This window comes from Phyllobates terribilis, unplaced genomic scaffold (assembly GCF_046119375.1).
Source record: "Phyllobates terribilis strain yellow unplaced genomic scaffold, ASM4611937v1 Scaffold_5__5_contigs__length_657084704, whole genome shotgun sequence".
NCBI classification, from domain to species: Eukaryota; Metazoa; Chordata; class Amphibia; order Anura; family Dendrobatidae; genus Phyllobates; species Phyllobates terribilis.
Genome location: NW_027362765.1, coordinates 18,536,277 through 18,552,680, shown reverse-complemented (window position 1 = coordinate 18,552,680; position 16,404 = coordinate 18,536,277). Strand labels below are relative to the sequence as shown.

Genomic DNA, 16,404 nt, shown 5'->3' with positions numbered 1-16,404 from the left:
CACGCGTCTTCGTTCGATACAACTTGTATACACGTGGCTCCGCTCGGTACACCTCATACACACATGGCTCCGGTCCGTACACCTCGTACACGCGCGGCTCCGCTCCGTACATGCGCAGCTCCGCTCCGTACGCCTCGTACACGCGCGGCTCCGCTCCGTACGCCTCGTACACGCGCGGCTCCGCTCCGTACGCCTCGTACACGCGCGGCTCCGCTCCGTACGCCTCGTACACGCGCGGCTCCGCTCCGTACGCCTCGTACACGCGCGGCTCCGCTCCGTACGCCTCGTACACGCGCGGCTCCGCTCCGTACGCCTCGTACACGCGCGGCTCCGCTCCGTACGCCTCGTACACGCGCGGCTCAGCTCCGTACGCCTCGTACACGCGCGGCTCCGCTCCGTACGCCTCGTACACGCGCGGCTCCGCTCCGTACGCCTCGTACACGCGCGGCTCCGCTCCGTACGCCTCGTACACGCGCGGCTCCGCTCCGTACGCCTCGTACACGCCCGGCTCCGCTCCGTACGCCTCGTACACGCGCGGCTCCGCTCCGTACGCCTCGTACACGCGCGGCTCCGCTCCGTACGCCTCGTACACGTCCGGCTCCGCTCCGTACGCCTCGTACACGCGCGGCTCCGCTCCGTACGCCTCGTACACGCCCGGCTCCGCTCCGTACGCCTCGTACACGCCCGGCTCCGCTCCGTACGCCTCGTACACGCGCGGCTCTGCTCCGTACGCCTCGTACACGCGCGGCTCTGCTCCGTACACCTCGTACACCCCCGGCTCCGCTCCGAACACCTCGTACACACGCGGCTCCGCTCCGTACGCCTCGTACACACGCGGCTCTGCTCCGTACGCCTCGTACACGCGTGGCTCCGCTCCGTACACCACGTACACACGCGGCTCCGCTCCGTACGCCTCGTACACGCGCGACTCCGCTCCGTACGCCTCGTACACACGCGGCTCTGCTCCGTACGCCTCGTACACGCGCGGCTCCGCTCCGTACACCACGTACACACGCGGCTCTGCTCCGTACACCTCGTACACCCCCGGCTCCGCTCCGAACACCTCGTACACACGCGGCTCCGCTCCGTACACCTCGTACACACGCGGCTCCGCTCCGTACGCCTCGTACACGCGCGGCTCCGCTCCGTACACCACGTACACACGCGGCTCCGCTCCGTACGCCTCGTACACGCGCGACTCCGCTCCGTACACCTCGTACACACGCGGCTCCGCTCCGTACACCACGTACACACGCGGCTCTGCTCCGTACACCTCGTACACCCCCGGCTCCGCTCCGAACACCTCGTACACACGCGGCTCCGCTCCGTACACCTCGTACACACGCGGCTCTGCTCCGTACGCCTCGTACACGCGCGGCTCCGCTCCGTACACCACGTACACACGCGGCTCTGCTCCGTACACCTCGTACACCCCCGGCTCCGCTCCGAACACCTCGTACACACGCGGCTCCGCTCCGTACACCTCGTACACACACGGCTCTGCTCCGTACACCTCGTACACATGCGGCTCTGCTACATCCACCCAGTAAACCCCTCCTGACCCCACACATAAACTTCAGCTCCTCCAGCACCATGACAACCAGCACAGCAGAGTCCTGCATCCACTGAGGCCCCTGATCATGTGACCCCTGACTCCTCCCCTCCTGTGACCTCATCACAGGTCCTGTGCGCACAGAACAGCCATATATGTGGTGGCGGCTCTGCAGGTGGAGGTATGTGGAGATCACATATATAATGGGTCATGTTTCCTCCTCCTCATTGTTCGGTTTTCCTTCATTTACTTCCATGTTCTGGTTCTTCTCTATTTGGTGTCGTTCTTCAACTACATAAATGGAGATTGGACAGAGATTGGAGAGGAATACCAACTGCAGTAATAAGACCTCATCGTCGAGTGACAAGATGTACACAAATGAGCCATAACCATGTTCTGTTGGCTGTATAAAGATTGTTGTGCTGCACAAATAACCAATTACTAATCCTTTGGTGTGTGGGAGGAAGCCCACGCAAACATGGAACAAAGCACTGTAAAGCTCCGGTGCTAACCACTGAACCACCACCACCATGCTATAGTGCTCTATCGCATATATTCCTTCATACTCCCATCACATTTCTTGTAATTCATTATTCCACATTGTAGTTTGTATGTTTTTGCACCGACTCATCTTTTTTCTATTTAGATTTATTCAATGTCAGATACAAATAATTGGTATCTTTTAAGTAATTTCCCTGACTGCCAAGGATGGATAGGTACAGAGACAAGATGGCGGAGAGAATATTACGCCTCACCCTAGAGATCCTTTTCCGGCTTACTGGAGAGGTGAGAGATTCTGATGACGTCACATTACATCATTCTTATCTATAGGAATAACTGATGGACAGAACTGGAGAGGTGAGGACTCTGGAAATGTCTGTAGTGAGATTTATTAATGTGTCTCTCCATAACCAGGATTACACAGTAGTGAAGAAGACCTCTAGTGAGCGCTGTCAGGACCCTGTGTCTGAGGGATGGGGTAGACCCCTGAGGCCAATCACAGGACCTCCATCTCACCCCCTGATGCATGAGGACATCAATGACCAGAAGATCCTAGAACTCACCTACAAGATAATTGAGCTGCTTACTGGAGAGGTGACACTGCTGGGAATGCTGGGACATTATACAGTAACGCTATGAAAAGACCGGGGGTATGACTGTATCATTGTATGTGCCAGGTTCCTATAAGGTGTCAGGATGTCGCTATCTATTTCTCCATGGAGGAGTGGGAGTATTTAGAAGGACACAAAGATCTGTACAAGGATGTCATGATGGAGGTTCCCCAGCCCCTCACATCACCAGGTAATAGACAGGACTAAATACACACGGCCTATAATTATATAATTATCTGTATGTAAAGAATGAATTAAGTCCCTGTATGTGTTTCCTCCAGATCTATCCAGTAAGAGGACAACACCAGAGAGATGTCCCTGTCCTCTTCTTCCGCAGGACTGTAAACAAGAAAATCCCAATGTTCCTCAGGATCATCAGGTAGATGGAGAGAAGGTGTCATGAGATCCCCCCTTTGATGTGTACACGGCTGTGAAGGTCTTGTGCTCAGTCTTGTTTTATCCACCAGTATTATATATTTTATACTTGTGTAATGAGAACGGTGGAGATGGCAGGATTAGAGCTGATCATAGATGTGACTTCTCCATCTGTCGGTGACTTGTACAATATTTTTTTCAGGGTGAAGATCTGACTCATATTAATACTACAGAGACATATGTGAGTGGTGATGAGTGGTGTAAAGAGGAGATTCCTACATATGACTACCCAGGTGAGTAGTAACCACTAAATGCGGAGCAGTAAAAGATTATTCTCATGAGAATACAAATATATGTGCATGTAAGTATGTGTGTGCCATGTCAAAACTAATTCTTAATATGTAAATAAAAGCTCAGTGACACATCTCTCTAAAAAAACACATGTGTAAAGGATAAGATAAAATTACTTTGGAGGGAGGGTGGGGGCTTTTCAGGTCCTTTACGTGGAAAGGGCAATATTGTTGTACTGCAGAGTTTTCCACTTATCTTAATTTCAGCTGAAATCAGTCTCCAAGGCACTCCAAACCTTCCTCTAAGGCTGTGGAGTCGGAGTTGTGGAGTTGGAGACGGTGTCAATTTTGGTGGAGTAGTAGGGGGTATAAAATGGACCGACTCTGAAAATATATAATAAACTGGTACAGTAGTTCAATGCAGGATGTGCTGTAAATGTTTTCATAAGTATTTTGGAAATTTATGAAATGTCCTATAAATGTCTGTTCTATTCCTGATCTAAGGATCTCGGCTTTTAGTTGAGACGAATCTGTGCTGCGCTTTATGTACATGCTCAGTAGTGAAGCTCCTCTTACCAGTGCTGTGGAGTTGGATTCGGAAGTCAGGGAAATTGAGGAGTCAGAGTTGGTGGTCTGGATTACCTACTCCACAGCCCTGCCGTCCTCACTACGCATTTTTAACCCTTCATTATAACTCAGGACAGAAAAAAAAGTAGGAAACTGGTAAGAACCATTTTAATTTATATATATATATATATATATATATATATATATATATATATATATATATATATATACAGTACAGACCAAAAGTTTGGACACACCTTCTCATTTAAAGATTTTTCTGTATTTTCATGACTATGAAAATTGTACATTCACACTGAAGGCATCAAAACTATGAATTAACACATGTGGAATTATATACTTAACAAAAAAGTGTGAAATAACTGAAAATATGTCTTATATTCTAGGTTCTTCAAAGTAGCCACCTTTTGCTTTGATGACTGCTTTGCACACTCTTGGCATTCTCTTGATGAGCTTCAAGAGGTAGTCACCGGAAATGGTTTTCACTTCACAGGTGTGCCCTGTCAGGTTTAATAAGTTGGGTTTCTTGCCTTATAAATGGGGTTGGGACCATCAGTTGTGTTGTGCAGAAGTCTGGTGGATACACAGCTGATAGTCCTACTGAATAGACTGTTAGAATTTGTATTATGGCAAGAAAAAAGCAGCTAATTAAAGAAAAACGAGTGGCCATCATTACTTTAAGAAATGAAGGTCAGTCAGTGCGAAAAATTGGGCAAACTTTGAAAGTGTCCCCAAGTGCAGTTGCAAAAACCATCAAGCGCTACAAAGAAACTGGCTCACATGAGGACCGCCCCAGGAAAGGAAGCCCAAGAGTCACCTCTGCTTCTGAGGATAAGTTTATCCGAGTCACCAGCCTCAGAAATCGCAGGTTAACAGCAGCTCAGATTAGAAACCAGGTCAATGCCACACAGAGTTCTAGCAGCAGACACATCTCTTCAACAACTGTTAAGAGGAGACTTTGTGCAGCAGGCCTTCATGGTAAAATAGCTGCTAGGAAACCACTGCTAAGGAAAGGTAACAGGCAGAAGAGACTTGTTTGGGCTAAAGAACACAAGGAATGGACATTAGACCAGTGGAAATCTGTGCTTTGGTCTGATGAGTCCAAATTTGAGATCTTTGGTTCCAACCACCGTGTCTTTGTGCGACGCAGAAAAGGTGAACGGATGGACTCTACATGCCTGGTTCCCACTGTGAAGCATGGAGGAGGAGGTGTGATGGTGTGGGGGTGCTTTGCTGGTGACACTGTTGGGGATTTATTCAAAATTGCAGGCATACTGAACCAGCATGGCTACCACAGCATCTTGCAGTGGCATGCTATTCCATTTGGTTTGCGTTTAGTTGGACCATCATTTTTCTCAATACGCCTTCCACGACAGCATTGGAGGATGTTGTCCACGCCCTATTGGGGGACAGGAACACAGAAAGATTAAAAGCCCCTCCCCACCGTCAATCCCCAGTGTTTTCCTGTCCCCCTTGGGGCATGGAGAGATCCTGCAGTGCTGTCGGGCCGGCAGGGCTGCGCTGTTTTTTTCCTACCTGTGTGTCGGGCAGTGGTCGGTCGGGGTGCTCCCTCCTCCCTCCTTGCTGCTCCCCCTTGGGGGGACCACCCTGGCTTCCTGCGCCCCACTGAGGGTAAAGCAAGCCGGGGGATCATTCATGCTGGAGGCCACTCCCGCCCTCCGGCATCTCCCCTTACCTGGAGCGCGGTTGCCGCGCGCACGTGCATCCCCGCGCGCGCGCCGGATGTGACGTCACCGCGCGCGCACACACCGGAAGTGGTGTCGCCGCGGCCCTGCCGCTCCGGCTGGAGCATTCCACGCTGTATGTGGATCCCAGGCTCCAGAACCGGCGGGCGGTTGGGCGCGCACGTGCGGGTGACGTCATTGCGGCCATCGCTCCGGTCGGGCCGTTCCACGAGGGACGCTGAATGAAGGACCAAAGGCCCATACCAAACCTGGATTGGCCCTTTAAAGTGACCGGAAAGGGGAGGGGACTGAGGTCCCTTGCTGGGAGGCACGGTTTTATTTAAAACCCGCCTGAAGAAACCAAAGGTAAGGCTATTCCCACCATATTCCCACTATGGAAGGTGATAGGTCCTGTACCCCTGCATCTGCGGAGCCCAGAATGCCCTCGGCTACAGTGAGTAGTACCTGGGTTATCTCGGCCTCCTTTGAGATGACACTAGATCTCCCCTCCTTCAATTTCACACGGGTCCCCTTCTCTCCCCTTTCTTAGGAGGACAAGGCCCCTGCTTCTAAGAAGGATAAAGACCAGCCCCGTAGATGTGGCATCTGTACAAAAAAGCTGTCCTCATCCTACAAGAAGAAGTTGTGTCAGCCCTGTATGGATAAAATAATTAGAGAAGAAAACCCCTCACTGATCGAGGAGCTTAGATCACTCATTAAACAGGAGGTCCAGGTGGTTAGACAGGAGGTCCAGGCCTCCTTTGCTGCCCTGCCTGTCTAATCCTCCTCCAGGCCCTCTCCCCCTAAGAAGAGGAAGATCCAAGAGTTAGACTCTGATGTGGTCTCTATGGACGCTAGTAGCTCATCCTCTGATGATTTTGAGGAATTGGCGTCCGTGGGGCCTACCAAAGCAATCGAAACTGGTAGATATTATTTTTCCTCGGACAACTTAGAGGAACTACTGGACGCTGTTAGAGGCACTATGTGGCTGGAAGAAGTGGAGGTTCCCTGTTCTGTTCAGGACGAGATGTTTAGGGGGTCTTAAAACAAAAAAACCGACTGGTTTTCCAGTCCATGAGGTAATTAGGGATCTTATCCGACAGGAATGCGAGTCCCCGGAAAATCGCCTCTCCACCCCTTCGGAATTAAAACATAGGTTTCCATTAGAGGGTGATGGTTTTGAATGGGAAGTCCCCAAAGTAGACATCCAGGTGGCTAGGGTAGTGAGAAAAACCTCACTTCCCTTTGAGGACTCGTCCCAATTAAAGGATCCTTTGGACCGCAAAATGGAAAGCGTCCTTAAAAAATCATGGGAAACCTCCTCTGCCTCTCTTAAAGTCAATATTTCCTCGACTCGTGTGGCCAGATCCCTCTTCAAATGGCTGACCCAACTGGAGGAACAACTGTCTCAGGGCACGTCCAGGGCAGACCTACTTGACTCCATCCCTCTCCTTCAAAAAGCCACAGGTTTCTTAGCGGACGCCTCGTCTGAGTCAGTCCGTATAGCGGCTAGGGCAGCTGTCCTGTCCAATACTGCTCGCCGTGCACTATGGCTCAAAACATGGAGTGGGGACTTCACCTCTAAAGTCAAGCTCTGTTCCATTCCAAGGAAAATATGTATTTGGCCCAGCCCTGGATGAAATCCTGGAAAAGGCCTCGGACAGGAAGAAAACACTTCCTGAACAGAAACAGGCTAAGAAAAGTTCCTTTCGGCCTTCTCAAAGTCACCCCTCACAGTACAGAGGAAAGGGAAAATCTGGGCGCTGGAGCTATCCCAAAGGCGGCAAGGGTCGCAACATCCTTGTACCCCAGCAACAACACCAGCAACAGGACAGACAATGACTTGGTCCGTGTAGGGGGGCTTCTTTCGAATTTCTTTCTCCAGTGGCAGGCAATATCTTCCTGCCAGTGGATCCTCAATACCATCGAGGAGGGTCTTTTATTGGAATTCGAGAGTCGCCCCCCTCAGATTCTGAGGGTCACGTCCCTTTCCTCTCGGGGGGCTCAGGATTTCCTATCAGTCGCCCTAAAAAACCTTCTGGATTCGGGAGTAGTGTCTCTAGTTCCCCCTGGTCAGGAGGGGACGGGTCACTACTCAAAAATATTCCTAATACGGAAGCCATCAGGGACCCCACGCATCATAATCAATCTGAAGTCCCTAAACCATCACATCAAATATCGACGTTTCAAGATGGAGTCTATAAAATCAACTATTCCCCTAATAGGGAAAGACTTCGTCATGGCAACTATAGATTTAAAGGATGCGTACTACCATGTGCCGATTCATCAGTCCCACAGAAAGTTCCTGCGGTTTGCAGTCCTCAGGGACAATATAACAGTCCACTACCAGTACAACGTACTGCCCTTCGGCATCTCTTCAGCACCCCGGGTGTTTACGAAGATCATGGCAGAAGTCATCGCACTCATCCAGAAACAGGGCGTGTGCATAATTCCATACTTGGACGACATGTTGATTGTCGCTCCCTCAGTAGCAGCTCTCAATCTTCACGTCTCTATAACCTTAAGAACCCTACGGTCTCTGGGTTGGATTCCAAAAATCGGAACTCCTCCCTTCATCAAGGAGAAAATTCCTAGGTGTATCTCTGGACTCCAACAAACAGATGTCCTTTCTACCATTGGAGCATCAGACAGCTCTCAGATCCAAAATCTCAAATTTCAGACGCCAAGAAAATCCAACGTTGAGAGCGACAATGTCTGTATTGGGGTCTATGACAGCCTGTATCCAGTCGGTGTTGTGGGCCCAGGCCCACTCAAGACCTCTCCAGGATCATATCCTAAGATCCTGGAACAGACAAAGGGACTCACTAAACAAACGGTGCAGGACCCCCGGTCGGATAAAAACTTCTCTTTTTTGGTGGCTAAGCTCCCGAAATCTTCAGAGGGGGGTTTCTTGGACCCAGGACCCTCTGATTACAGTAATTACCAACGCCAGTCTACGAGGCTGGGGAGCTATGGTGGCCCAGATTCCCTTTCAAGGCAGATGGAGTCCCGAGATCAGTGCCAGATCTTCCAATTTCAGGGAGCTAATGGCGGTAGAAAAAACGCTCCGAGCGGCAGTCGACTTAATCCAGGGTTCTCACATCAAGATTCTCTCGGACAACGTGACCACAGTTGCCTTCCTTCGTCATCAAGGAGGTACGAAGGTACACAGCCTAAAACAGATTGCAGGCCGAATATTTTTTTGGGCAGAACATCATCTCCTATCACTTTCAGCAATCCACCTGAAAGGCTCAAACAACATCCAAGCAGACTTTCTAAGCAGGGAAGATATCCAGCCAGGAGAATGGAGCCTGAATCCTCAGATCTTCCAGTCGCTGGTAGCCAAATGGGGTCTCCCCGAGGTAGATCTCTTTGCCAGTCGGTCAAACACAAAACTTCCCCTCTTCTTTTCCTTGGACAGACGAGACAAGGCCATGAATTTGGATGCATTAGCCCATCCCTGGCATTTCAGGCTGGTCTATGCGTTCCCTCCGATACCGCTGATAGCAAGAACCATCCAGAAAGTCAGGATAGAGAGAGTGGCAACAATTCTGGTGGCCCCTCTGTGGCCCAAAAGGCCTTGGTCCAGGGCTATCACAGAACTTTGCCTAGAGGGTCCGGTAATACTACCACAAGTCAACAATCTTCTCTCTCAAGGGCCCCTGTTCCATCCCAATCCTCAGTGGCTAAACCTGGCAGCCTGGTTACTGAAGCCGAGATCTTAAGATCCAAAGGTCTCTCGGAAGAAGTTATAAAAACTCTTCAACAGAGTAGGAAACCAGTAACCAACGCGATATATGGAAAAAATTCCTATCATGGTACGCTCCGGATATTCCTGACACCTCACACCCCAACATTGCTCGGATCCTTGATTTTCTACAGAGTGGATTGGAATTGGGTCTCAAACCTAGCACTCTTAAGGTGCAGATTTCAGCCCTAAGTTCCATATTCGACCAAGATTTAGCCTCTCATAGGTGGATCAAGAGATTCATAACTTCAGCACTCAGGCTTCACCCAAAAATTCAGTCTCAGGTCCCATCCTGGGATCTAAATGTGGTACTCAAGGGTTTAACCCTCTCTCCCTTTGAGCCTCTATCCTCTAGCTCAATACAGACTCTCTCTCATAAGACTGCCTTCTTAGTAGCCATCACTTCAGCACGGAGAGTAGGAGAACTTCAGGCCCTTTCTATCAGGGAACCTTACATGAACGTGACCGAAGATAGGATGACGCTTCGCCTGGACCCTTCCTTTCTCCCAAAGGTAGTTACGGACTTCCATCGTTCCCAGGAAATTATCCTTCCCTCCTTCTGCCAGAATCCTTCCAATCCAAAGGAAGCAGAGTTCCACCTCCTAGATGTCCGCAGAGTTGTTCTTTATTATCTTCAGCAAACTGAGTCTTGGAGATTGGATGGAAACCTATTTATACAACACTCCTGGCAGAACAGAGGAAGGAAGGCGGCTAAGTCCACTATAGCAAACTGGATCAAAAAGGCAATTGGGGAAGCTTATAGCAATCAACAAATGAATCCACCGATTGCCTTAAAAGCTCATTCTACCAGATCCACATCAACTTCATGGGCCGAAAGAGCGGGAGCTTCTACTGACCAGATTTGCAGGGCAGCTACATGGTCTTCCCTTCATACGTTCTCTAAACATTATAGATTAGACTTATCCACTAGGGATTTAGCCTTTGGTAGGAAAGTCCTACAAGCTATTGTCCCTCCCTAATAAAATATTGTTGGTATTCCTCCAATGCTGTCGTGGAAGGCGTATTGAGAAAATAGAATTAGTCCTTACCGGTAATTCAGTTTCTAGAAGCCTTCCACGACAGCACGAATTTCCCTCCCTATGGATTCCATATAACTGTCAGGTAACCATTTTTCCAGGTGATCTTGGTAAACACTGGGGATTGACGGTGGGGAGGGGCTTTTAATCTCTCTGTGTTCCTGTCCCCCAGTAGGGCGTGGACAACATCCTCCAATGCTGTCGTGGAAAGCTTCTAGAAACCGAATTACCGGTAAGGACTAATTCTATTATTTTTTAACAGGACAATGACCCCAGACACACCTCCAGGCTGTGTAAGGGCTGTTTGACCAAGAGGGAGAGTGATGGGGTGCTACGCCAGATGACCTGGTCTCCACAGTCACCAGACCTGAACCCAATCAAGATGGTTTGGGGTGAGCTGGACCACAGAGTGAAGGCAAAAGGGCCAACAAGTTCTAAGCATCTCTGGGAACTCCTTCAAGATTGTTGGAAGACCATTTCCGGTGACTACCTCTTGAAGCTCATCAAGAGAATGCCAAGAGTGTGCAAAGCAGTCATCAAAGCAAAAGGTGGCTACTTTGAAGAACCTAGAATATAAGACATATTTTCAGTTATTTCACACTTTTTTGTTAAGTATATAGTTCCACATGTGTTAATTCATAGTTTTGACGCCTTCAGTGTGAATGTGCAATTTTCATAGTCATGAAAATACAGAAAAATCTTTAAATGAGAAGGTGTGTCCAAACTTTTGATCTTTACTGTGTGTGTGTATATATGTATGTATGTGTGTGTATATATATATATATATATATATATATATATATATATATATACCGTATATTCCGGCGTATAAGACGACTTTTGAAGACTGAAAAATCTTCTGTCTAGTCTGGGGTCGTCTTATACGCCGGTAATGCTTTTGAACTTTCAGAAATTGACATGCGGGGATACTCTGGGGGTGTTAATAAGCTGCCGTGGCCGTATCCCTGCCATGTCGGAGTTAATATAAGGTGGAGGGAGTTAAAATACGGCGGCGGTAGGTCCAGACAGTCAGCGCTTTTGTGCTGAAACGGACACATCGCTGCGTATTCCCAGCTCCGGACACAGCGCACGGCTTCTGTGCCGACAGTTTTCACTTGTCACAGAAGCGCTGCGCTGTGTCCGGAGCAGGGAAGTTCGCATCGCTTCTGTGACAATATATGAAAAGCCGGCAATTCAGCAGCGGCATAAGCCGGCACCCGACAATTTAGAATAGAAAGAATAGAGCATCACACATAGATTAGATAGATAGAAACATGTCAGTCACATATATATGAAGTACAGTGACAGTGTTGCTTACTGTACTTGTCATTTAGTGTAAAGGATTTATTAAAACAAATATTAGTGTTTTCATGCACTGTCTCTTTAAAAAAGCCGGCCGGCAATTCAGCATCTGTACCCGACAATTTATAACAGAAAGATAGAGCATCACACATAGATTAGATAGATAGAAACATGTCAGTCACATATATATGAAGTACAGTGACAGTGCTGGTTACTGTACTTGTCATCTAGTGTTAAAATAACGGATTTATTTAAAAAAAAATTGGCGTGGGGTTCCCCTTAATTTTAGTCTCTAGCGGAGGTTAAGCAGACGACTGGGGCAGATGTTTGAAGCCTGGGAAGGGGGTAATACCCACGGAGCTTCCCAGGCTACTAATATCAGCCCCCAGCTGAATACATAGCCTTTACTAGCTATTAAAATGGGGGACCCCCAAAAAAAAATGACGTGGGGTCCCCCCTAATTTAATAGCTAGCAAAGGCTAGGCAGACAGCTGGGGGCTGATATTAATAGCCCAGGAAGGGAGCCATGAATATTGGCCCCCTCCCAGGCTAGAAACACCAGCCGTCAGCCGCCCCAGAAATGGCGCATCCATAGGATGCGCCAATTCTGGCACTTAGCCTCGCTCTTCCACGCTGCCCTGGTGCGGTGGCAGGGGGTAATAGGGCTGGGGTTGATGTCAGCTTATAATGCCAGCTGACATCAAGCCCAGGTTAGTAATGGAGAGGCGTCTATAAGACACCCCCATTACTAACCCCATAGTCAAAGTTAAAAAAAACACAAACACCCAGAATAAAGTCCTTTAATTGAAATAAACACACAATTCTTTATTGTTCTAAATTAAACCATACTTACCATCACGCCCATTCCAGCTGAAGCCAACGATCTCCTGCAATAAAAGTAAAATAATAAACCAACCTCATCCTTACCTTTCCATGGTTCCCACGACAGCTTCAGCTCTGCTACATCGAGATGACAGGCTGGACCGCAGCAGAACGCCGCCATCCAGCCTGTCATCCCGCAGACACTGAGAAGAGCAGGCATGCTTGCGCTCCTCAGTGTCTCGCTGTGACGGCATCCAGATGAGCCGACAATGAACTCAGCTCACCTCCTGGACGTCCGTCACTGACAGCGTGGGAAACTTCTACTGCGCATGCGGGGAGCAGGAGAATTTTCCCACGCTGTCAGTGACGTGCATGAGGTGAGCCGAGTTCATTGGACATGATCTCGGCTCATCTGGATGCCGTCACAGTCAGACACTGAGGAGCGCAAGCATGCCTGCGCTTCTCAGTGTCTGCCGCATGGCAAGCTGAACGGCAGCGTTCTGCTGCGGTGCAGCCTGTCATGTGAATGTAGCAGAGCTGGACCGGTCCTGGGAACCATGGGAAGGTAAGGATGAGGTTGCTTTATTATTTTACTTTTATTACAGGAGATCGTTGGCTTCAGCTGGAATGGGCGTGATGGTAAGTATGGTTTAATTTAGAACATTAAAAAATTGTGTCTTTATTTCAATTAAAGGACTTTTTTCTGGGTGTTTGTGTTTTTTTTAATTACTTTACTAGAAATTCATGGTGGTCATGTCTAATATTGGCGTGACCCCATGAATTTCGGGCTTAGGGCCAGCTGATAATGCCAAGCTGGCCCTAACCCCTTTATTACCCAGTGAGCCACCGCACCAGGGCCCTGGATGAGTTGGGTACAGCGCCAGAAGATGGCGCTTCTATGAACGCGCCATTTTCTGGGGCGGCTGCGGACTGCAATTTGCAGCGGGGGGGGGGCCAGAAAGCTTGGGCCTCCCTGCGCTGCAGATTCCAGCCCCCAGCTGCCTAGTTGTACCTGGCTGGACACAAAAATAGGGCGAAGCCCCACGTCTTTTTTTTTTAAATTATTTCATGAAATAATTTAAAAAAAAAGGGCTTCCCTATATTGTTGTGTCCGGCCAGGTACAAATAGGCAGCTGGTGGTTGGGGGCAGCCCGTTCCTGCCTGCTGTACCTGGCTGGACACAAAAATATGGCGAAGCCCACGTCAACATTTTTGGGAAAAATTAATTACAAAATTAATAATAATTTAGGGACTGCATCTTTATTAACCCCTCAATTGTCATTTAGTGTTAAAATAAAGGATTTTTTAAAAAGAAAATTGGCGTGGGATCCACCATCATTATAGTCTCTAGCGGAGGTTAAGCAGACGGCTGGGGCAGATGTTTGAAGTCTGGGAAGGGGGTAATACCCACGGAGCTTCCCAGGCTACTAATATCAGCCCCCAGCTGAATACCTAGCCTTTACTAGCTATTAGAATGGGGGACCCCCCCAAAAAATGACGTGGGGTCCCCCCTATTTTAATATGTTTATGAGTGACAGTTTTCCTGCTATATACCTGCATGTCATAAGAATTTAAATTAAAAAAGGACCATGTTAAATTCAAATCTGTTTTTTTTTTTAATTTTTACCGGTGTTTGGTATGCGTTGGAAAAGGGGTAGTCTTATACGGTGAATATATCCTAAACTCTATATTTTAACAGGAAAGTAGGGGGGTCGTCTTATACACCAGGTCGTCTTATACGCCGGTATATATATATTATAATATAATATAATGTAGACCATTTGGCCCAAAATTCCCATGAGTCCTCTATGCTTACTCAACTCCCGGGAGCGTCATTTACTTGCTACTACAATTTTGTACCAATTATTTTAAGCTCTGTGTGCTGTCTGTTTTTTTTTTAGCTGTGTTTTCTGTCCTAAAGTGAAAATATGGATGATATTAAATTAACACATCAATAATAGATATTGATGAAAACAATGACACTGTCATGGATGATAATACAAAATATGGATGTAAAAATCAGGGCTGTGGAGTCCGTAAGTCAAACCACCGACTCCGACTCCTCAATTTCCCTGACTTCCTACTCAACGACTCAAACTCCATAGCACTGTCTCACTACTGAGCATGTACATAAAGTGCAGCACAGATTCATCTCAACTAAAAGCCTAGATCCTTAGATCAGGAATAGATGAGACATTTATAGGACATTTCATAACTTTCCCAAATTCTTATGAAAACATTTACCGCACATCCTGCACTGAACAACTGTACCAATTATATGATATATTTTAGGCGTCTGAGTCAATCCATTTTATTCAGACTCCAACTCCACCAAAATGGACTCTGACTCCGACTCCACAGCCCTGGTAAAAATACAGCTGGTATATGGACATGAAATATACCTATGTGAGGCATACGTCTTTAAAATCTGCAGTTACTACTGAGGGATTTTTGTTTCTCAATTTTTGTACTGAGGAACCATTAGCTTTTTTTACATTCTTATAAAGTTACTGTGTGATCATGGAGCCATACAGTGGCATGTAAAAGTTTGGGCAGCCGTGGTCAAAATTAGTGTTATTGTGAATAGTTAAGCAAGTTGAAGATGACATGATCTCTAAAAGGCCTAAAGTTAAAGATAACATATTTCCTTTGTAGTTTAGGCAAAAAATATATAAATATTTTCTTCTTTTACATTTTAAAAATTACAAAAAGGAAAATGGGCTGATGCAAAAGTTTTGGCACCCAGCATGGTTAGTACCACAGCTTGTAAATGCTTTTTGTAGCCAGTCAAGAGTCTTTCAATTCTTGTTTGAGGGATTTTCATCCATTCTTCTATGAGATTCCTAGGTCCTTTTGCGTGCACTGCTGTTTTGAGGTCTAGCCACAGATTTTCAATAATGTTCAGATCAGGAGACTGTGAGGGCCATTGTAAAATCTTCAGCTTGCGCCTTTTGAGGTTGTCTATTGTGGATTTTGATGTGTGTTTAGGCTCATTATCCCTTTGTAGAAGCCATCCTCTTTTCAACTTCAGCTTTTTTACAGATTGTGTTATGTTTGCTTCCAGAATTTGTTGAAATTTCATTGATTCCATTCTTCCCTCTACCCATGAAATGTTCTAGTCGGTGATGTTCAGAGTCTAGTCGGTGATGTCACAACAGACACCTCCCCCAACCTCTGCCAGACCCTCCCCCTCCTCCTGCTCCAGCCACAGACACCTCCCCCAGTCTCTGCCAGACCCTCTCCCCTCCAGCCACAAACACCACCTCCAGTCTTGGCCAGAACCTCACCCTCCTCCTGCTTCAGCCATAAACACCACCTCCAGTCTCTGCCAGCCCTTACCCCTCCTCCTGCCCCAGCTACAGACACCAGCCTCCAGCAGGCCCTCCTCTGTCCACTCCCTCCATCTATGTGAACTGCTGATTGGGTTACAGCTTCCCAAAAGCTGTAAGGAGGATGGACTTTCCAGCATATTCATCGCAAGCGTTGTGACTATACAGAGACCAGCTGATGGAACAGCTCAGTCCAATCAGCTGTGTCAGTGCTATAAAAATGTTCTGATACTCTCTACCTCACTGCAGCAGCGCTGACTACCTGTCCACAGGGATCTGACTACCCATCCACAGGGATCTGACTACCCTTACACAGGGATCTGACTACCCGTACACAGAGATCTGACTACCCGTCTGTAAGGTGCCCCAGCAAGGTAGTCGTGGGCGAGCTGTAGCTCCCTCTCGCTATGGCACCCTACAGACAATACGTGTCCTCCCTCTGGTGTGTGGCTGTGTATGTAGTGCTCTTCACTTACTTCAAGCCATCCGATCGCGGCTGTCTCCAGGCAATTTTCTTCTGGGACCAGGGCAGCAATAATTCCAGAGGACACGAGGTTCTTAACCAGA

General features: G+C 48.0%; 1 protein-coding gene across 2 annotated transcripts in view; it reads left to right on the top strand.

The window, feature by feature from the left end:
- Positions 1-1,664: 1,664 nt before the first annotated feature.
- Positions 1,665-16,404, top strand: part of LOC141270517 (uncharacterized) — a 30,952-nt gene continuing 16,212 nt past the window's right edge. The window contains exons 1-6 of one of the 2 annotated variants that reach the window (XM_073680543.1): positions 1,665-1,733; positions 2,240-2,338; positions 2,468-2,647; positions 2,731-2,854; positions 2,946-3,043; positions 3,242-3,332. In XM_073680543.1, the coding sequence (XP_073536644.1) occupies positions 2,261-2,338; positions 2,468-2,647; positions 2,731-2,854; positions 2,946-3,043; positions 3,242-3,332 (571 nt within the window). In that variant the 5' untranslated portion in view covers positions 1,665-1,733; positions 2,240-2,260. Of the gene's footprint in view, positions 1,734-2,198; positions 2,339-2,467; positions 2,648-2,730; positions 2,855-2,945; positions 3,044-3,241; positions 3,333-16,404 lie in introns of both variants that reach the window. The other variant, XM_073680542.1, reaches the window with a different exon arrangement.